We start from the raw sequence: 22,310 nt of genomic DNA, 5'->3' as shown, positions 1-22,310 counted from the left end.
GTGGAGAGGCTTGTCACCATCACAGCTGGGGCTGATTGGAAAACATCAACCAGCACACATTTTATTGGCACTGCTGGTTATCATTAGATTAGCATGATGTAGTGTTCTGCAGGTGATTGGTGTTTCTTGAGAAACAATTGGTTTAATGCACTTACAGCCAATATCGCTTTCAGTGGTAGATATGGGTTCTTGAAGAGATACCTTGTTTAGATAAATGGGCATTTGCAATGATCTTGGAGAAATTTTGGGGAGTCAGTCACTATGTTTACATGATGTATTTAATTCCGAATTATCAATTTGGAATTAAATAGTTCCGTCGAGTTTACTTTGATCTTTCCTTTAATTCCGAATTAAGCAGTGTTTACGTGACGTTTTAAAAGCGAAATTAAGCTTTATTCAGAATTAAATGGAGTTAATTCTGAATTAAATGTCTCATGTAAACATACAGTAGCAAGTGTTAACTGAGGTGGGTACACTTAAACATGCCTACATTACACAGCCACACACCATGTACACTAACTTACATGCACAAACATGCACAAACGTATGGTTATTTAAAAAAGCAACACTTTCTGAAGGACATGAATTTGTGGTAAATGTGGAAAATACTGAATGAAAAAAGAAAAAAGAAAAATCTGAAATGATTGCCAGTGGCCTGTGCATCATTAGGCGATGCTCATTATTCAACATCAGTGACTTGTTTGTGTGGACATGGTGTGCTTAGTTAAGGGTGGCACTGCATGACTACATGGGGAGCCTGTTTTTGCCAAACTTTTGCCATTCTCAGGGACTGTGTTTACTTGCACCCTGTTGGTGGACGCCTGGGTGTGTTCAACATGATTTGTGTACGCTGCGCCTTGTGTTTGGCGTTTGTGTCTATACTTTTGTCTCTGTACTGATGGTCCAAACCTGTGTGTTTGTGTCCAAACCTGTGTATTTGTGTCCAAACCTGTGTGTTTGTGTGTGAACGTGTGTTTGAACACAAGTGTGTGTAGTCTATGTGCTGATGACCAATGGTGGGTTTGTTTGTGTGTGCTTGCATGCGTGTTGATGATGATGATGATGATGATGATGATGATGTCCGGTGTGTGTCTTGTATTCCTCCAAGTGTGTGTGTGTGTGTGTCTTGCTGGTGGTCAGTGCAGTGCCTCTGAGTTGTAGGTCTAGCCAGTGTGTGTATGGTCTGATGGCCCATGTCCTGCTGTGTTTCCCTGGCAGAGCTATAGCGGTGGAGCGGGAGCAGAAGGGCAGAGCTGAGGTGAGTGAGAGCGTGACTGGCGCACAGCCAACGCTGAACCATCACCCCCCCCCCCAAAAAAAGAAAAGGAAAAACACCCCGAAACGCCCAAACAACACCCCAAAACTCCCAAACAACCCCCCACTTTACAAAACCTTTCCCCACTTTCCAACCCTCCCGACCCAACACCCTTTTAACCCGCTGTTGAGATCTTCTTTTCCATGCCTTTCTGATGAGTTTTGTCTTTGCCCTGTGTCCCGGGCCGGGGGCCGGGGCCTTGGGAGGGAGAGGCCCCTCTCCTCTCCTCTTCAGATGGAGGCGCTGCAGTGCACTGCAGGCTGCTGGGGTGTCTGCTCTGCTTTTTAACCGCACTGCACACACTTCTACACTACAGCCTGGCCTGCCATCCTGTTGGTTTCCCCGTGCCATGCCATGACTTCTGCCTTCTACATTTGCTTGTTGTTGATGTGTTTTTGTGTTTTCTTCAACAGGCCGCGGTAAGTGTGGAGGGGGGGGATGCTTGACAGATTTGGCTGTGATGAGGTTTTGTTGTGCCGTAGCAGGGATGTCGGGTGGGTGGGTTGATTGAGTGGGTGGCGCGAGTTGGGTCGAGATGTTTTTGTTTGTTGGGGTACGTGATTTCTCTTAGAAACCCGCTGTGATGTTTCAAAGCAAGTTGTGTGTTTGCGTGTGACAGGAGCTTAGTTGTTGTCATTGCTTTGAAAAAGAGGGCAAAGAGAGTGAGTGTTTGTGTATATGTGTGTTTGTGTGTGTGAGAGTGAATTTCCCTCCCTCTCCCTTGTGTGTGTATGTCTCTTCCTCTCTTCCTCTCATCCTGGTGGTGTGCGGGTGTGCGTGTGTTTCTGTGTGCATGTGTGTCTCGTCCTCCTGCGTCCTGTATGGTACTGACTGTGCCACTCCTCTGCTGTGGTGGTGCTCCCCTGTGCTTCTCTCTCCCTCCCCCTCCACAGGTGCGCAGACTCTACCAGCACGCCCTCCAAAAGCTGCCCCTGTGCGCTACTCTCTGGAAAGATGTAATTAACCCTTTACTCACACACACGCACACGCACACACACTCACACAGACACAGACACACACGTGTACACATGACCCAACTCCCTTTCCCGCTCACCCAAATAGGTGATTCAATGTATTCAAAGCAGATCTAAGTTGCATCCGGTGGCATGCATACAACAAAATGCAAACCCCCGTTTCCTATGGGCTTCTGCCTGAAATTGATAGTAGTTTATACCTGCTCACTTCAAAACGGAACTTGTTTAAAGTCCTTGTGGAAAGAGGGAAATCTGCACACATCAACACATCCACACTGAAGGCTGCCATATGCACTTGCATGGCTGTAAATGTACACGTTTTCTAGTACATGGAAGTCTGCCCACTTGAAATCCTTCTTTTTCTATCTCAAGGGCTGTGCAATTAAAATAAATATTTTTTTAAGTGTACAGGCTAATCTTGACATGGCATGCACACAGTACTGTCATCTGATTTTATGTAACTTAGGTGTGCACATACAGATACACGGGCACAAGCACAAACAGCCAAAATTCACCTTTACAGCAAAGTGTGATGTTCACATTGTTACACGTCTACACAAAGGTGAGCGTAACCTTTTGATGTGTGCAACAGACACATACACGAACGCACATGTGCGTACACCGATCAGGCACTGCGTGTTTATTTGTCACCTTCTTTCTTTTCTCCCTCTTTTCCTCATCCATCCCCCTGTCTTTACCCCCCCACCCCCTTATTTCTTCTCCTCTCTCCTCTCCTCTCCTCTCCTCTTCTCTTCTCCTGTCTTTTTAGCGTCTGCTGTTCGAAGCCACAGAGGGAGGTAAAACTGATACACTGAAAAAGCTTGTTGACAAGTGCCAAGAGTTGGGAGTGAGTCTGACTGAGGTGCTCCAGTTAAGCGTACAGTAGGCCCCCCCGAGCTGAACAGAGCTGAGCCACAGGATCCGAGTACTGAGGAAAAACAAAACGAAACAAAACAAAAAAAGCCCTCCCCCACCACCCCCTTCCCCTACCGTAGTCTGTCTATTTCTTTCCTCGAGATGCAACAAGAAAGTGCAGCCAATTAGGTCCAGTCACCACCAATACACCCCACATCACCCCTGACCCTCACCCCCACCCCCTCCCCGTACCCTAATATTTTGGCATAGACAGCCATCTCTTGCACCTACCACCCCGGTCTTTTTTTTTACAAAATGAGAATCATAACAATAAAGTAAAGTGATTACTGTAAACGGCAGTAGATTAGGGAGGCCTCCCTTGGCCCGCTCCTCAGACCTCCCACAACCAGAACAGTGTTATCTTGGCGGGAAGCCTAAGGCTCGGCCTGCTGCGAGTTTGGGGTATGTGGAAGCCTGCCTGGGGCCTGGGGCCGAGGTCAAGGCGAGACTGACAGGGTGGCTGGAGGCTCCCAATGCAGCCGAGAAGACTATGAACTCTCCTCCTCCTCCTCCAGCGCAGCCCCCCGTTAAGTGCCATATGCGCCACCCAACACCGCCTCTTTTGTCTGCTATGTGACATCATGTACGTAAGTATTGGATATCTGATGACACCTGTTGCTTAACTACCCCTCACCTCCCATCCTACCTCCCCTCTCCTCAACCCCCACCCCCCCATCCACCTACACGCTCACCCCTCGCTCTCTTCCAAACCCGCTCACCCCTTCTCTCTATCTCACTCTGACTCACTCTCTCTCTCTCTCTCTCTCTCTCTCTGTCTCTCTCTGTCTCTCTCTCTCTCCATCTTGCTGCCAGTCTTTGTGTGATCCTTTTCTTTCATTGGTGTGTGTCACTTATTTATTTATTTTTTAGGTTTCCTTGTTTCTTTTAAATAGTTTTTTTCCCTCCTCTCTCTGAAATCTTCGGCCAAGAGGTGTTGAACCCCCAGGGGTACTCCTAATATGTTGTGAAATTAAAGTGTTTTCCAAGTGCATGGTGCTGAGGAAAAAAAAGAATCCTTCATTAATCCTGCTTTTTTCCCCCCTCACAAAAAAACTCTAACCTCCGAAGGGAGCAAGATTGACATCATTTTCTTGACCTGTTTTTTAACCGATTAGGAGACAAAACCCAACTGCATATGTTGACATGAAAGAGACTCACTTGCCTTGGGAGTATTTCATTTGGCCAATCATTGCGTTTCCTTGGAGACTACTGCCGAGACTGTCCCCAAATGTTTGGTGGTGATCCATCACCAAGCAAAATCGGGAATTGGCCCTCGAAAAAAGTATCAGGCTTAGGCCAAGACGGTTTTGTCCTAGCTTATATGTTCATGTGCAATTTGTTTTATTTCATTTTTTGTTGTTGTTTATGTAATATAAATATATATCAAATATATATATTAGGTTTTCATTAAAGACCATGAGAGGATTCATGAATGATGCATCACAACATTTTTTTGTATTTGAAATATGTTGATATTAAATTATTTTTCAATGGAGAGATCTTGTTGTGGCGTTTTTATTGTGTGTGTCTTCCGTTCTGATATTGCATGTAAATGCACATTTAAAGGAATTTCTATAACGTCTCTCAATCACACATTGCACACTAAAAGTGTACCTGGATTAAAAACTGATCTGGAAAAACTGACTGGCTGTTTAAGAACTGGTTTGCTTCACACACCAATGGAAAACCACTTCCTGAGAGAACATTTGGGCAGAAATATTAATTGCTTTCACAATATAAAATTGCTGGGATGCTACAGGTATGAAATGATGAATAACTGAAATGAATAAGAACTGGGAGTTGTTCTACTTCTGCAGAAGGACAATAAAATCCTGATATGAAGTTGGAGATGATTAATCCTTATATCAACTAGAAACATTTACTACTGAACAGCTTTCTGATAAGGTTGGTTATATGGAGATTATATCAGTTATAATGAAGAGGACACAAGATCAAGTGACATTGATATGCACTACAAGTGGGTAGCAAACATCCTGCAAACAACCATTAAATGCACTGTCACTCTAATAATGTATAAAACAATACGTTTTTTTTTTTTTTTTTAAACACCCATCTTATTGATCTGAATCTTTTTTATATGAGTTAGGTGGAAAACAACCCTTCCCTCCATCATACATTTACAAGTCACATGTAGGTATTAATATTTCATGGTATAGAAGAAGTAATACAATAGTTTGACAGACCAAGCTCGTGAATTTCCCTCTTCTACATACAGTAGCTTGTAACGTTTCAATGTCAGTTTGTACGTATGTACATTTAAGTTGTCATCTGCTTGCCCTGTTGTTAAATCATGTCTACAGTATATTGTTGCTGAAGACGTGTAAGCTAGTATGTGGTAATGACAACGTCTTCATGGTGATGCTACATAATCAAAAAGATATGGTTGCTTGTAAGTATTTACATTCAACATGGGATGTTCATGGGCACACACAGAAGAAATGCCCACATAAAAATAAACATGAAATCGAAAAAACTATAAACACTTCCAACAGTAGGCACTTACTACAACACACCCTCTTTCTATTATTTATTATATTCAAAATATGTCTGCAAAAGATTGTCCTTAAGTATATACTGACTGTAGGAAATGTACTGTTCCTTCCCTTTGTGGCCAGGGAAGTGAGCATGCTTGGCCCCTCCCAGTCCAGGTAGTGGTCTTGAAGAAGCAGAATGTCATTAAAGTAACTATTGTCTTGACTGTAGAGACACTTAAAAAGGCCAGTCATCTTTTCCACGAGTCCCTTCCACAGATATGCAGCCAATGAGTGTTCATATGTGGGGTTTTTTCTTTTTTTTTTCTTGTCGCTCCCACACAACACTATGACAAACTAATGGAAGTCCTGTCTGATGTTTCTCATGACATTTGGCCCTGGAAGTACACAACACACATCCCTAAGATCACCTTGAGTTTTGGTGCTCAAAGTTTGAAAGAGATTGGATTTTTAAAAAGTGAATAGGCTACTGTGAAGTAGTATGTTAAGATTGTCATTCATCCAGTTGAAGGTATTCAAAGGAGCTGAGCTGTGAGAAACTATTTTCTGGAGCTTTCCTTTCTCATCTAAAAAACCCTATTTAGTCCTGCAGGGTGTGTCGTCCCACTAGCCACCTACTATGGTTGGACGATGAGTACAAACATGTTCGTTCATCAGTTTTGGTTTGAGTCTGTGTTTAGTCCGTAGTTTTTGATAAAATCTTTATTAGCAGTGAGACAGGGGGCAATGGTCTCCACCACTGCAGGCCAGGCTCTGCTGGGATGGCCACGCGCTGTTTGGCGCCTCAGACGACTCTGTGACGAGCGACTGGGTGGAGTCGCACGACGAGGACTTGTCGGTCACCTCGGCCTCTCTCCCGGCCGCCAGACGACAGCAGCGGCCGCCGCAGCTCCACCTGTGCGACTTCAGAGGGGAGCAGACGTAGCCCAGGTCCTCCTTGAAGTGGGGGTTGAGGAGCATGTAGAGCAGGGGGTTCATGCAGGCCGGCAAGGGGCCCACCACCAGCACGATGGACTTGACCACCTCTGCGCTCACGAAGCCGAAGTTCAACAGACCGGCAAAGGAGAGGAAAGCCACGGGGAAGAAGAGAAGGCAGTTGGTGAAGAGAAGACGCGCTGCGTGCTTCACCCAGCAGCAGTCCAGGCAGTCCTCGGCCAGCCCTCCTCCTCCTGCGCCGCCGACGCCACCTTTACCCGCCTTGCTGCTGCCACCTTGCCGGCAGTGCAGCCGCACATGGGTGGCGGTCATCACCAGGTAACAGAGCGAGTTGAGCAGCACCACCGTCACGCTGAAGCCCGCGCTGGAGGCCTCGTCCCTGGGGGAGGCTGTGGAGGCGGTGGGCATGGGCAGGCACAGGGAGTTGGCACCGTACTCCCCCACGCGGAGCAGCGGCAGGCAGGCCACGGCGGCAGCCAGCAGGATGCACACACCCGAGGCCACGCGCACCTTCAGAACACAGACAGAATATGAGTTAAAAATTGTTTCACATATGAATTACGGTAGTCAAGGTATAGTAGAGTATCGTTTATTAATCCCGAGGGAAATGAAGGTGTCCAGTAGCATACATACATAAATACAGAAAGGCACAAAGACATTACACACAACATTGCACATATATTCACCATACATATATTCACAAGGTCAGATCTCTCTCTTCCACTCACAAACACACACATGCACACACACACGCGCACACACACAAGATTCAGAAACTGGAAAAGTGTCCAGGAATCTCAAAAAAGTCACTATGAATAGTCCAAGGATCAATTGAAGAGCCGGGAATCCACAAGTTGCCCACTATGTGTGGCCACAGCCCTCTTAACCCTCACTCCCACACACACACACACACACACACACACACACACACACACACACACACACACACACACACACACACACACACACACACACACACAGTGGTACAAAAAGTGATGGACTAGTGAAGGCTATGATTAACAGACTGCCCCTTCCATCTTAGTGATTTGTGAGTACCTTTTTTGAACGAGCTAGAGGGAAACAACTCTTCCCTCCACCATCATACATTTTCAAGTCACATGTACAGTACCTAGGTATTATTTTCATGGTATACTGTAGATGAAGTAACATTTGTCAGCTGTTCAGTAGTTTGTCAGACCAAGCTCATGATTCGCCCTTTTCCAAATATCATGTTAGATTCTGATGGTGTGAAACAGTTATCAGTTATTGTATGCACATTTCTGCTTCTATGTGCTTGCCGTATAATCACCTTGACCTTCGCCCTCCCGCCACCACCGGGCGCCACCATCCTACGGGGGGCGCTGTCTGCGGAGGTGGCGGCTCTGAGGTGGCACAGCAGCAGGCCCTGCTCCACGGTGACGGCGGTGAGGAGGAAGATGGCCGCCTCGCTGGAGAAGACGGACAGGAAGGCCACCAGCTTGCAGCCCGCGCCGCTCTCCCACAGCGGCCCGTACTGGGCAAAGCTGCAGAAGAAGAAGAATAAATACACTATATTACCAAAAGTACTGGCTCACCGAAATGATCAGAATCAGATGTCCTAATCAGGGCCGCTGACAGCTTTGGCTGGGCCCGGGACAAAGACACATAAAGGGGCCCCAAAACCAACATACAATGTAATAATGAGGATCCAATTCTGGACCCCACTCTCCCTGGGTCCAGGACAAGTGACCCCTTTGTCCCCCCCCTGTCGGCAACCCTTGTCCTAATTACTTGGTCTGGCCAAAGCTTGGTCCTCAACCTTGTGGACACCCTTCCCAGAAGAGTTGAAGCTGTAATAATACAACAGACTACAACACGGCAGCATCACCACCAAGATCCTGAACAGACCTGGAGAAGGTGAGGGCGTCGGCCGCGGCCAGGGCCCCACTGCAGAGACCCGTCAGCAGGTTGGCGGAGGCCAGGAGACCCACCAGCTGCTTGGCAGAGGACTTGGCAGCAGGGGACAGGAAGATGGTGGCCAAGAGGAGAGCATTACAGGACACGGAGAGGAGCACGATGGCCCACACACTGCTGCGGATCAACCAGCTGCCAAACAGGTGGTCACATGGCTGGAAGGGACCTGGAGCAGGAGAGGAGAGGAGAGGAGAGGAGAGGAGAGGAGAGGAGAGGAGAGGAGCAGGAGAGGAGAGGAGAGGAGGGGAGGGGAGGGGAGGGGAGAGGAGAGGAGAGGAGAGGAGAGGAGAGGAGAGGAGAGGAGAGGAGAGGAGCAGGGGAGGAGAAGGGGAGGAGCAGGAGAGGAGAGGAGAGGAGAGGAGAGGAGCAGGAGAGGAGAGGAGAGGAGAGGAGAGGAGAGGAGAGGGGGAGAAGGGGATTAGAGGAGAACAGAATAGAAGAATGAATAATAGAATTCAGTTCAATTCCTTTTATTTTTGTCGAATAAATATAGAAAGCTATACAGAAAAGCAGATGAAAGCAATTACTTTATAAAGAATATTAACATTAATAGCATAACATTGAAAAGTGCAGCAAAACAAGATCAAAAAGAAAGAAATGGGATGGGGAAACATTTCTGAGGGAGAAGGTTATAATGGGATTTTATGTACAGAGTGATATTACAAACTAAGCACACTTAAATTTTTGCATAAACGGATGAATATTGCATAGCCAAGATTCAGTCATTCACTACGTTTACATGATGTGTTTAATTCTGAATTAATAATTCAGAATTAAATACTTCCATTCAGTTTACTTTGATCTTTCCTTTAATTCTGAATTAAGAGGTGTTTACATGATGTTTTCAAAGCGGAATTAAGCTTTATTCAGAATTAAATGGAGTTCATTCCGAATTAGATGTCTTATGTAAACGTGGCCAATGATGTGTGTTGTGGATATTAGAGAAATTAAGTGATGAGAGTTAATTATTAAGTGAGCAGCCATCTCAAAATACCATTGGTATTTCTTGTAAAATGTCATCTACGGTGTGGTCTTTAATATAAATCCAAAAATGAATCATAAAAATGTGATAACGTTGAGGCCAAGCTGCGTCTCCATCTGTCCTTGTCTTCCCGCCTTCTGTTTCCACTCACCTGGAGCAGGGGAGCACTGGATGGAGTGGAGGGGCTTGGGATTTTCCTCCATTTCCTGGAAAAACTCCCCAAACTCTGGTTCCTCTGACAGGAGACAAGGGTAAGAAAACAGAGTTGCAGAAACAATTCTTAATCTATTTATTTGGCAAGCACATAAACACACGGTGACTGGAATTCATTTCTCATGACATTGCAGGGAGGAGCTCTCTTTCTCTCTCTCTCTCTCTCTGTCTCTCTCTCTCTCTGTCTCTCTCTCTCTCTCTCTCTGTCTCTCTCTCTCTCTCTTCAGGGGAAAGTTAATGGAAATGTGCATACGGTAATTACGGTAGCTGCAAATGAACATTAATGAGATGATGTACTTGTTTTCATTTGATTGCTAATTTAAAACAGGTAATTAAGTATTTATTTGATTTTTAACAAGAGTCATCAGGGTAGGTCACCTTGATTAGAAATGATACCGGTGTCTTTCCGCCTGTAACTGTTCGTTTCTTTGGTGTCGCCGAACTCTTGCTTCTCACAAAAGAGAAAAGCGCAGCACTGGAAAGCATATGGCACCTCCAAGACTCTGAAGGGGAAAAAAGGAAAGAAGGAAAAACACACACACACACACAATTGAAATCACTCCTCCAGCACAGGACCACCGAGACACTGTAAACACTTACATGTTGTCATTCAGACTCCCTGTGGCCAAATGACGTGCACGCAGAACTATGGGCCTTGACGCAATTGTATTTATTGTACAAGCCGTTGCCAGGAGACGGGAGACATTTCATGGACACCTTGGACCATTGTGACATTTCAAACCATTCCAACGTCTACAAACCGACTGGCACAAAACGGAAGCACAGCTTGGCTGGGAGTTTTTGACTGGTACAAACAATTATAAGTTGCTTCTGTTCTTTTCTTTTCCACGTTGGCTTTACAATATTAACTATTATGCTAATTATGAATGGCCAAGACACAGACAGAGCGAGCTGCTGTCTTCCAGCTGTGCAATTTGCTAAGCCTCCAGTGTCTCTCCTCTCCCTATGTAATGCCATGGAGTGGAATGTCATGTCTGCAGCTCCAACTCCAGTGATCCAGAGATAGAAACTATTGCTTCCCCTTAAACATCACGCCAGAAATGACTTCTGGCTCTTTGGGGGAAAAAGGGGTGGAACAAATTCAAGCTCCACAAACTGAAGTTCAGTTATTTTCGGTCTAAGATGACATGGGTGAAGGAGAATCTTTCCAGACGTAATGTCATGTAATATCTCCTGGTGCAATGTAGTCCCTAATCTATTTACCCATATCGCCCAACATCACTTTGCATGTGTCATCATTCAGTTTATGACTTGGGGCATCTTCCATACTGGCTCTCTTTACCTCTTGTCACATTGACCAAGAACAATTACAATGCCACACAACTGAGGAATGGTTTGTAACCATTTTGTCTGCAGCTTCAGGGAGCAGATCAGGGGTGAATTTCTCAAAACCAAAGTTGCTTACTACATTAGTTACTTTGTTGTTTTCAATGCATTTTCCCATTGGCAACTACCGAAGTTGCTAACAGGCTAACAACTTCTCTTTTGAGAAACACACCCCAGTTCAGTTCACTCATCACAGCAGCAATTAACATATATCATCATTACACTTTGCAAGTTAATTTTACACTTTTGTATCCCACGATAACGAGATGGAAATATTGATTCTTGACTAATCTGATGCATCTGGTCTTCTGAGCCCCAGGCAGTAGCCTACAGTGCAATGCATGGACACAGTGTACCTGAGACTGGGGAACTTGTGTGGAGAGAGGAGCTGCAGCAGGCCCTCGTTGCCAGCCAGCCTCAAGTGTGTCAGCCCAGGCAGACCCAGCTCCGGCAGGGAGGACAGGGCGTTGGAGGTCAGGTCTCTGTGGAGCAGGAGGAGGAGGAGGAGGAGGAGGAGATGAGTAGGATGAGGAGGATGAGAGGAGGAGGAAAAGAAGAGCAGGAGGAGGAGAAGATGAGGAGAGTGGGAGGAGGAGGAGGAAATAAGGAGGAAGAGGAGGAGGAGGAATAGGAGGAGCAGGTGGTGAGGAGGACGAGAGGAGGAACAGGAGGAGGAGGTGGAGAGGAGAAGGAGAGTAAGAGGCGGAGGAGCAGGAGGAGGAGGAAAGAAGGTATTTGTTGATGCTGTTAACACCAAATGGAGAGCTGCCATTCCAATTTCTTGCCTTGTCTATCTCTCTTACTCTTACACAAACCCACACACACACAAGAACGTCTAACACACACAAACACTTACACAGACAGACTTCCACCACACAGACTTCCACCACACGCATGCATGCACAAAAAGATTCAGACACACGCACGCAGACACATGCACGCAGGCACACACACACGCATGCACACACACAGACACACAGACACACAGACACACACACACACACACGCACGCCACACACACACACACACACACACACACAAGCTGACTGTCTCTCTCGCTCACACACACACAAGCACACACGCACGCACACACACACACACACACACACACACACACACATACACATACACACACACACACACACACACACACACACACACACACACACACACACACACACACACACACACACACACAAGCACACACGCACGCACACACACACACACACACACACACACACAAAGACACAAACAGCCAAGAAAGCATATTAATCCTGGCAGGGCGAGGTGTACAAGGGTCTGTGGGGGCCCCATGGAGAACAAAAGACAGAGTAAACAAAGTGCCCTCACAGTTTGATTAGCGAAGGCAGATAGGAGAAGGCAAGCGGGTCCACCGAGCGCAACTTATTCCACGCCAGATCCCTGAGGAAAAAAAGAGACACACAACCACAGACAGAAATGTCAGTCAGACAGACATACAGACAGGCAGGCAGGCAGGCAGGCAGGCAGACAGACAGACAGACAGGAACGTTTTGAAGTCTTGTCTGAGACATGAACCAGTAAAAAGGGGAGGGAGGGCAGAAGGCGAAGCAATGCAGTGGCAAGTATGTCTTTCATTTTTTAATTGGTAGTAAATTTGTATTAAAGGGCCCATAAGTCTTAATAATTGGTCACGAATTCCAGTCGAAACTTAGAAAATATGCTGCCAATTATAAAAGACTTATTGCGGTGTTGTCTCGGGACGGGTTGCTCAGTCTTTCCGGCCTTTTCCCTTTACAGCGCCAGTGCACCATGGCTTTTATGAAAACTTGCCACTGACTGCGGAGGTTTGGGAGTTGCAGCAGTTGTGCTGTTCCTCATAAGTTCATGATATTTCACCAAGGGGGGTTCCTTGGCTTCGAGTTACTCACAGAGATCTGAGCATCGATAGGTCCTGGAATGTGTCGGCTCGCACTTCCTGGATTTCATTGTGGTTCATATCACTGAGGGAAACACACAGCGTGTGAGTTTTTGTTAAAAAGGAAAAAAAAGAGAAAACATCTGAACACTCCAGTTCAACAGTTTCCTTCGCAAAGGTTCTCAACACCCCAGCTGAAGTCCATGCACGAGAAAATAAATCAAGGGATTAGGCGTTTTGAGGCGGGGTCTGTTCAGCGTTTTCTGGTGTTATTACTTACATTTTCTGAATCTTCTCACACCCGCTGAAGCTTGGGAGGTGATGGATCTGATTGTAGGACAGATCCCTGTGAGAAAGAGCAGAAGGATTCCCATGTGGTTAGATTGCAGGCCATAAATGTTACCTTTTAAGAATTGCAGAGTGTGTTTGCTTAGCTCAGTGGTCTGCTGACAAGCTGGCAGTTTATTAACTGTGTCAGACAATATTCTGCAGCAGTGAAATGAGAGAACAGTGTTCATGATATTTGTTGTACCAGACAATGTCCTGCCCCAACGAAATGAAGGAATGACTGGACTGGAGCAAAGGGACTGTTTTTTTTTTTTGCACCACCTAAATAATGGACCAATGAATCAGAAAGTACCAAAAAAAGCCACTTTGACCCCTAGGAATTGTTGACCCACTGGGAAATGCCCTGTAGGCGAGATTACCAGTCCAGGCCGTAATGAAGGAACTTACAGCACATGAAGGTTGGGCAGCATTTCACAGATGGAGCTGGGCAGAGATCTGATGCTTGCTCCAGTCACAGCCCTGCAAACAGACAAGACAACACAGTTCACATGGGCTTAACATACCATAGAGACCAAGAGAGACATATTAGCAGAGAATAGTGAGGGACGGTCAATAGGAAATGGACAGTCTCTTGATATGTGATGATTTGTAATATCACCACCACTCTCTCTCACACAGGTGAAACAAAGCCATTGAGTATACCAAGTAGGAGAACATTATGGCTGTGAAGATGTCTGCATTGGCATATATGCACATGTGTCTGCATTGGCATATATGTATTCTGTCAGTCATTGTAATAAAATTTTACATTGTACATTTACATACATTTTAGTCAGGACTCAATGTATGGACTGATCTTGACTAAATCCCTAAAGGCTGAAGGGGGACCAGTTTTATAAATCGTGACCCATGCACAACCTTCTCTGTAAAGCCTGTCGTGACGCGGGTTAACTTGGAAGCTTTATTCCTCAAGTTTTATGCTGTATACACAGGCTTGAATTTAGCTCTCTATAATTTCATACTCACGTGTTTACATAGTACAAATTACCATATTTAAGCTGAGACACTGGTCAGACAAGACAAGAGTGGACACATGGGGACTTACAGGCTCTCCAGATGATGCGTGCCCGTGAGATTTGGGAAGTCGGAGAGATCCGTGGCTCCATTGAGAGTTCTAATGACATAAGGAGGACATAAACATACGATCACTGTTTGGGGAAGCGGAGACAGAAGAGGAGCAAGGAAAATAAATATTCTGTCTGTCTGATGATGAGGCTCACTTACAGGGTTCTCAGCTCGGGAAGATTCTGGAAGGCGGACTTGCCGACAAACTTTATAGGGTTGTTGTAGAAGAATCTGCAAGAAGATACCATAACATCCACATACCTACATCAGTGTGATGTGAAATGTGACTCATGGCTATAATTGTGTAAATATGAAATGTCACCTTAACCTCATAGCCCCAGTATTGCATTACAGGGAAAAACGCCAATTAGACTAAATGAACAGAAACAAATAAAAAACTATATTTCATTAAAGCATCTCCTTCCTTTAGATACTGTCTCACCTTGAACTCTACAAACAGGCCTGGCCCAGTTAGCTGACATGACTCAGCAATGAGTATTCAGTAAAATATTTCAATAAGGTAGGTCTGCACACTGCGGAATAAGCTCCAAAAAATAAACTTTATTAGAGAGCAATTAATCACATCACCCCCACGTATAAGGATAATAACATGTTCTACATTGTGGGGTTGAGAGGCTTGAGCTTGAACGTGTTGAAGTGGGCTGCTACTGTGTTTTTTTCATCATGCAGCCTAATGTTGCTTCGATCTTCAGCAATACATAAATTCTTGAACTGTCTGACACCTGCAATAAGTGGATTTGGATGTGCGCACCCTACCCAAGAATATTCAGTAAAATAATACCAGCGATCGAGCGGTCTAGCGTTAGTTCTGGCCAGGCCACGGTAGTCAAAAGCTGCGGCTTATTTGTCTCAAGTGTTCTAGATCAGATAATCAACTCTCCTCGCTCCTCATTTGTCAGTTTCTCTGTTTTGTTTCCAAGTCTTGGCTGCTCGCTTCTTCTCAACCCACCACCTCTTCAACTCCACCTTGTCGTGTATGACATGGCATGGTCTACTCCTTGTCATGTTGCCTACTCTGTTCATGGGGGAATTGTTAACTCTCCTAATCTTAAATTGGGTGAGCAATGCATTCCCTACACTGCTGCTTCTGTCCCCTGAATCCCTCCTCTCCTTGGTGCTCATGGAAATCCAGGGGACTACTCTGAACAGAGCCATATTGCCAAATCTAATTCATAACTATTCAATAAAGAAATTCCATTTTGAATTTCTTGTCTTGTGTTTCTGGACTGCAATGGTTCTGACAGAATTATTACTATTATTAGGTATGTGTTAGGGGCCAACATCTGAACCTTAAAATAAAATATTACCATTATTACTAATGTTATATAATCATTATATAAACAACTGAAGGCATCAGGTCATGACTACAATCATCCCACAAGCCGTGATGCTACAATTCAGCCTTTTTAAATATATATATATATATATATAGTATATTGGAGGGGGGTTGTTCATTTATTTATGACAGGACAGTTAGAGAGGCGACAAGAAACGAGTGAGGAGAGATACGTGGAAGGCTCGGCAAATGACCTCAGGCCAGAATCGAACCCGGGTCGCTGGTGTGTAGCAGTTCACTGCCCAGTTCACTGGGCCAATTCAGCCTTAAGCATTCAGCATTAAAAAAAATCTCCTGACTAACTTACATGGCGAGCAGCGAAGGGTTCCCGATGAAGGCGTGTTCGGGAATGGCCTCGATGCTGTTACTGTGGAAGGCCCTGCATGAAGAGAGAGCGGTCAGCAAAATGTTAGCTCAGGCTTCACAGCGGGGCGACCCCACGGCAAACGCAAAGCCATAGCTGTCAAAAGACATGTTACTCACAGCTCCTTCAGATTAGTCAGGGCTCTGATCGCGACGGGGAACTCGCTCAGGCTATTATAGTTGAGATCTCTGTGACATAACAGGAGGAGGGGGGGAGAAAAAGCATAATTAAAGAAGATTAGAAACCCATGCAAGATACACACAGACACACACGTCATACGCACACACACGCGCACACTCACGCGCGCACACTCATGCGCACGCACACACACACACACACACACACACACACACACACACACACACACACACACACACACACACACACACACACACACACACACACACACACACACACACACACACACACACACACACACACACTGTCCCCATTAACCAGCATTGCCACTGGGCAAGAGGAGTGGAGCACTCGCACAAATACCACTTTTAGTAAAGAAACTGAATCGAGTCCTGGATTAGAGCGAGTGAAATAAGCCTACGCAGGTTGTTTTTTTTTTTAACTTGACTTCTCCTATTGAAAACAGATGCGTGTAAACTGAACAACCCCCCGATACCTTTTTGTCCCAGAATAGCAAACACACAAGTGAAGAGGCAGAGGAGAGGGAGAGAGAGAGAGAGAGAGAGAGAGAGAGAGAGAGAGAGAGAGAGAGAGAGAGAGAGAGAGAGAGAGAGGAGAGAGAGAGAGAGAGAGAGAGAGAGAGAGAGAGAGAAGGAGAGAGAGAGAGAGAGAGAGAGAGTGGGGAGACTAAACAATCACTCGCATCCTGCCCCCTTCACTGAGGCCTGTTCTCCGCACACTGTCTCTCACGAGCAGGCGTCTTGTTTGTAAACATTGGGGCAATGTCAGATTGCTTGTCAGTGATTATGGACGGGATGTGGAGCGCCAGAAATTCTCATGCTTGGCTTGTTTCCCCTCCCCTCCCTCCTCCCCTGTCAAACGTGCTGCTGCCGTATGGGTCTGCCAGTTTAACGAGAGGTCAAGAGAGGGGCACGCCAGCTACAGTAACAGTAGAGCAGCAAACAGCTACACCAGTACTCCCCAAACTTTTTCACTTGGAACCCCCCTTAGACCTATAAGAATATTTCCGCAACTATCCTATCCTCCGTCATATTCCAAATGCCAGACATTACCTGTCCCTTCAAATTCCTAAATCCTCGAATGTGAGCCTCTCAGGAAAAGTAGGCTAAGTAAATGTATTAACACATGCAAGTGTAACGGAGACCAAATAGCAGAGTGTGCTGTGGAACATTAGTAAAAACTCCCTCCCGAAGCCTCAATACAGTGCAGGAACACCTCCGTCACACAAGTGAATACTGTAAGTAACAGTTTATGGAATAAGTGTATTATATAAAGGCATATATTCAAGGATTTATGCAATCAGTTCCTTCTTTTCTCGACCTCCTTGCAGCATGTCCGTGACCCCCAGTTTGGGAAGCACTGCACTACACTATGGCAGGATGGGGCTTAGTCAACGCTGATTGCGGTTACGTAAGGCGGAAGTACTACACAGGGATTCACAAGGTCATGTGGTGCTTTATTTGTGAGATGCTGTATGGAGATGTTAACTGTGTGAGCATAGTTGGAATTGCACAGGGAGGGAGTGGTACAGGGAGGTTATGGAAGACAATAACCAAGGCCCAGTGCCCCTCAAAGAGACACAAAATAGCAGGCTGGGGGTACCAAAAATGAATGTAATGAATTGAGGAGTCGTAAAAGATTGTGCCACTTGTAAAATTAGGCCTACCCCCTTCAATTATGCATGTATTTCACACTCTGTGATATTTCGAAATTATACAATTTTCGTGATTTTGTTTTAGTTGTTGACATAAGATATCATCCTGTTTATTTGTCAAGGAGGAGTCCAGGCTTGTCTATTGATGATTTACGCGACGCAAAATATGCCTGATGGTGCCTGATGGTTTGGTTGACCTTCTTGACCAACGAGCTATACAGATGCTTGCATCGCAGACAAGACATCTGGCCAGTCTGTGACTGATAATCTGCCATACAGGGCATTTTCCTGGTGGGCCACCAGTCCTCAGTTGCTGTTTAAAAAAAATAAAATAAAAATAACAGCCCATTAATACATCTTCAACATAGAGAGTGGATGAGCCAACTGGGATAGTATGAAAGGCATACTATATCTTTATACATACTTTATCCCCATTAAATCAGACCCATTTGTGTCTACGCCAAAAAGGCCCAGGCTGTTTTTGTTCCCAGTCCAGCCCTGCATCTGGCAGTAAACAGCATCAGCAGCAGGGTCAGTGCTGTTGCCCATCATTAAACACAAATGGCAGCAGTATCTCTCTCTCTGCCCCACTCTATCCATATTGAAATGATTGAATAGCAGCACATCCTGAGGGGGGTGGAATGGGGTTATGGGGGGGGTCATTCATTTGTGTTGTTTGCTCCCTTATTGCCGCAGTGAGACCCCACTTAATCATTCCCATGAATGTGAGCATCTCTCTCTCTCTCTCTCTCTCTCTCTCTCTCTCTCTCTCTCTCTCTTTCTCTCTCTCTCTTTCTCTCTCTCTCTCTCTCTCTCTCTCTCTCTCTCTCTCTCTTTCTCTCTCTCTCTTTCTCTGACACGCTCTCAGTCATGGTGGCTGGCCAGCTGCCGGACTGCAGGTGGCTCTCTGTGTGCTGTGCTGTGCAGCGCAGCGCGGTGTTGTTTGCTGTGCTGAGGTTTCAGCTGGGCTGCTTGTTTAGCTCGACAACACGTTATTCAAACTTCCCGGCATCCACACAGGCCCCCATTAGTTTCCCACACGCTGTTAAAATACCACAGAGGTGGCATCACCGCAAAAAACCCAGACACACGTACACTGCCGGCAAATATGACTTGACCGACTATGATGACAGCAAAAAAAAGTAATTAATGGAAGAAAGGTAAAGGGCCAATTATTTAAGGGAAGGAAAAAAATATGACGAATGTTTGGAGAAATGGCTGTAGCAGCCTGGAGTAAGCGAAGTGTGCGGGTTGTTTAGATGCTGTGTGGCATGTGAGCACGAGGCAAACATGTGCTGGCCTAATTGTTTTAAGGTGTTGACCACACACCGAGACGCCGGCCGGGGGGTGTGGGGTGGTGGTGGGGTGGTTAATGGGGGGACGTAGAGCAGGGGTTTCCACTCTGTTAGTCACTCTGCATCAGTTTCAGTAGCTTGAAGATCAATCCCGCAGAGACAGAAGAAAAGGAAAGAAATAAGGGAAAAAAGAAACAAAATGAAAAAGGAGCTGTCTCGAGAGCCACATTTTCTCCATGGTGACCATGAAAGACACCGGAATTGTTTGTGCGTATTGTCTGGACAACTAACGGGCCAATAGTCCGAGCCACAACAGCTGTACTTGGCTATAATAAGACTTTTGTTTATTCCAATTGATGTCAAATGCTGAATATAATTACACCGTAACTGCTTCACTGTAATACATTATTTTAGTCTAAACGCCAAACACCAACTTGCACTTCATCCATCACAAAGTGTGAAAAAAATGACAGCCTGATTGAATTTTACACAAGTGACATAATATGATGCAAAAGAACATTTTCATGAACAGAACAGACAGGCAGAAAGCAGAAGACATACTGTATAATTAAATAGAAACACAAATGAAATGCCTCCCCAAAGCATACTGCGTGGCTTCAATTGGAATGTCACTGATAAACAAGCACTCCAAAAGGCTGCGCTTTTTGGCACGCACTTCACATGCGGCGGGAGACAGCTCATCTAGAGGAGTCTGAGTTACAGTGTGTTTGGGCCTTACAGCTTATTTAGACATCGTTTTATGGACTGCTCTTCGCATCTGTTCACACTTCTGTGAGGGCTCACACCTGTCCTATCCTCCCGGTGATATTTTTCTTTATTTTTGTCAACTGTCATCACTTATGGTTGCTCTGCGTGGTACAAACTTTGAAAAGCGTTGACAGCTCAATAAAAATGCAGCACTTCAAATACGAAGCTCTGTGGAAAGGTTGCTTGTAATACATTATAAATAAATAAATGTTTTGACATTCAAAACGTTTAATTGCCATATTAATTACGGCTTTATGGAGAACAGCAAGCATTGAGCTTGTTTCTTTCTGACTTTGTTCTTGAGGAGTTGAGCTGAGCCCGATGCCAAACACGGCAGACTTTACTTGCTAAATATTATTCCAGCGAGTTATTAAACGTGTTGAAACAGGATCGTAAACTTACAATGTTTCAAGATTCTGAAGCCCATCAAAGCACTTCTCTCCCAGCGAGCTTATTCGGTTGTTATGGAGATGCCTGGATCAATAAAAAGAAGTGGATCAAATGGAAAATATTAGCGTGGGTAATGGCCAGCTTTCCACACACACAAGCGCAGGCACAAGAAGAAAATAGAGTTTGGGTTTGACATTTTTCATCAGATCAACCTGCCAAGAGCTTGCCCATCTCTCTCTCTGTCTCTCTCTCTCTCTCTCTCTCTCTCTCTCTCTCTCTCTCTCTCTCTCTCTCTCTCTCTCTCTCTCTGTCTGTCTGTCTGTCTGTCTGTCTGTCTCTCTCTCTCGCTCTCTCTCTCACTCTCTCTTTCTCTCTCTCTCTCTCACACACACACACACACACACACACACACACACAGGTAAATTTGAATTGTATGAACACACACACACACACACACACACACACACACACACACACACACACACACACACACACACACACACACACACACACACACACACACACACACACACACACACACACACACACACACACACACACACACACCATACGCTACAGATGGACTACAGATGAAAGTAGCCTTATGGCTATAATCTGGCTCAATTGTATGTTGTGCACTGTCCCTGTTAAATACACAGTGAATGGAAATACACCTCTGATACTCACAGGACCACCAGGCTGGAGAGGTTGGCGAAGGAGTAGTCCGGGATGTGAGTGATGCGATTGAGGGCAAAGGTCACGGCCTGCAGCGAGGTCAGGCTGGCCAGGGCGCGCACGGGTACGTGGGTCAGCAGATTATCATCCAGCCACAGGTGGCGCAGGGCAACCAGGCCCTCCAGACAGCCAGGGGGCACCACACTGATGTGGTTGGCATCCAGACGCCTGCCAAAGAGAGAGAACAAAGATTTCTTTTCATCAAGTCCTAAATGGGATGTTCCATTCAACTACATTCATTGTCCTAGTCTCCTAAAGAAGTATTTTTCCAATTTTCTATTCTCTATTTTTCAGATTTTCCATTCTCCTAAAGAAGTATCAAGTCCTACATGGGATGTTCCACTGAACCACATTTATTCTCCTAGTATCCTAAAGGGGCATGGCTGACATATGATTGCAGTTTAGAAACTTAAGTCATAGAGTGGATTTCGGAGGAAACTCCTCACGAACCTTCTCTTACCTATAAATTATCTCTAGACAGACACATGGATGTCACACCAGAGACTACCCTATACTCTCAATGGTCAGAACAGAGATACACAGGCCAACATCCAGACACCTGGCACCATGAGAGAGAGAGAGAGAGAGAGAGAGAGAGAGAGAGAGAGAGCGCACAAACACATACTGTACACACACACACACACACACACACACACAAGCACACACACACACACACACACACACACACACACACACGCACACGCACACACACACACAAACACACGCACACACCAGCAAACACAGTTAGCATTATCTGTATGACCTGAGGGCCTCTTAAGTTCTCAAATTAGTTCTCGAGTGCCTATAAGGGTTGCCTGCTATATTAGAGGCAATGTCCAAGGGATGCCTTTATGTGTGGTGGCACTTGACTGAGTCAGCAATGGCAGCCTAGCAGTCTAGGAAAACTGCCACTGATAAGCCATTAGACTAGTGTTTCTCAACAGGGGCTTTACAGCCCCCCAGGGGGCGTTGGGGAGCACTAGGGGGCGTTGGGAAGGATACAGCTGAGAGGTGCTTAGGTGCCATTGGGGGGCATTAGTCCAATTTTTTAATACTAAGGGGGAGCGTTGTCAGTCTTATGATGAGGTCAAGGGGGAGGCTTGTGATGAGGCCAAGGGGGCGTTTGTTCA

General features: G+C 45.6%; 2 protein-coding genes across 4 annotated transcripts in view; one reads left to right on the top strand and one right to left on the bottom strand.

The window, feature by feature from the left end:
• Positions 1-4,701, top strand: part of LOC134447679 (zinc finger C3H1 domain-containing protein) — a 40,173-nt gene extending 35,472 nt beyond the window's left edge. For all 3 annotated transcript variants that reach the window (XM_063197267.1, XM_063197268.1, XM_063197266.1), the window contains exons 34-36: positions 1,219-1,258; positions 2,209-2,271; positions 3,059-4,701. In XM_063197267.1, coding sequence (XP_063053337.1) covers positions 1,219-1,258; positions 2,209-2,271; positions 3,059-3,175 — 220 coding nt within the window. In that variant the 3' untranslated portion in view covers positions 3,176-4,701. The remainder of the gene's footprint in view (positions 1-1,218; positions 1,259-2,208; positions 2,272-3,058) is intronic.
• Positions 4,702-5,318: 617 nt separating this feature from the next.
• LOC134448065 (leucine-rich repeat-containing G-protein coupled receptor 5-like) overlaps positions 5,319-22,310 on the bottom strand; it is a 35,800-nt gene continuing 18,808 nt past the window's right edge. Inside the window, exons 5-20 of the mRNA XM_063197826.1 lie at positions 21,133-21,348; positions 20,458-20,529; positions 16,299-16,367; positions 16,123-16,194; positions 14,618-14,689; positions 14,439-14,507; positions 13,781-13,852; positions 13,326-13,391; positions 13,059-13,130; positions 12,499-12,570; positions 11,505-11,630; positions 10,180-10,304; positions 9,740-9,823; positions 8,541-8,772; positions 7,963-8,176; positions 5,319-7,163 (exon numbers count right to left, since the gene is read on the bottom strand). Of these exons, the coding sequence (XP_063053896.1) occupies positions 6,423-7,163; positions 7,963-8,176; positions 8,541-8,772; positions 9,740-9,823; positions 10,180-10,304; positions 11,505-11,630; positions 12,499-12,570; positions 13,059-13,130; positions 13,326-13,391; positions 13,781-13,852; positions 14,439-14,507; positions 14,618-14,689; positions 16,123-16,194; positions 16,299-16,367; positions 20,458-20,529; positions 21,133-21,348 (2,374 nt within the window). The 3' untranslated portion in view covers positions 5,319-6,422. The remainder of the gene's footprint in view (positions 7,164-7,962; positions 8,177-8,540; positions 8,773-9,739; positions 9,824-10,179; positions 10,305-11,504; positions 11,631-12,498; positions 12,571-13,058; positions 13,131-13,325; positions 13,392-13,780; positions 13,853-14,438; positions 14,508-14,617; positions 14,690-16,122; positions 16,195-16,298; positions 16,368-20,457; positions 20,530-21,132; positions 21,349-22,310) is intronic.

Source organism: Engraulis encrasicolus, chromosome 4 (assembly GCF_034702125.1).
Source record: "Engraulis encrasicolus isolate BLACKSEA-1 chromosome 4, IST_EnEncr_1.0, whole genome shotgun sequence".
Lineage (NCBI taxonomy): Eukaryota > Metazoa > Chordata > Actinopteri > Clupeiformes > Engraulidae > Engraulis > Engraulis encrasicolus.
The sequence above is the reverse complement of the archived record's forward strand: the minus strand, read 5'-3'. Positions and strand labels throughout refer to the sequence as shown.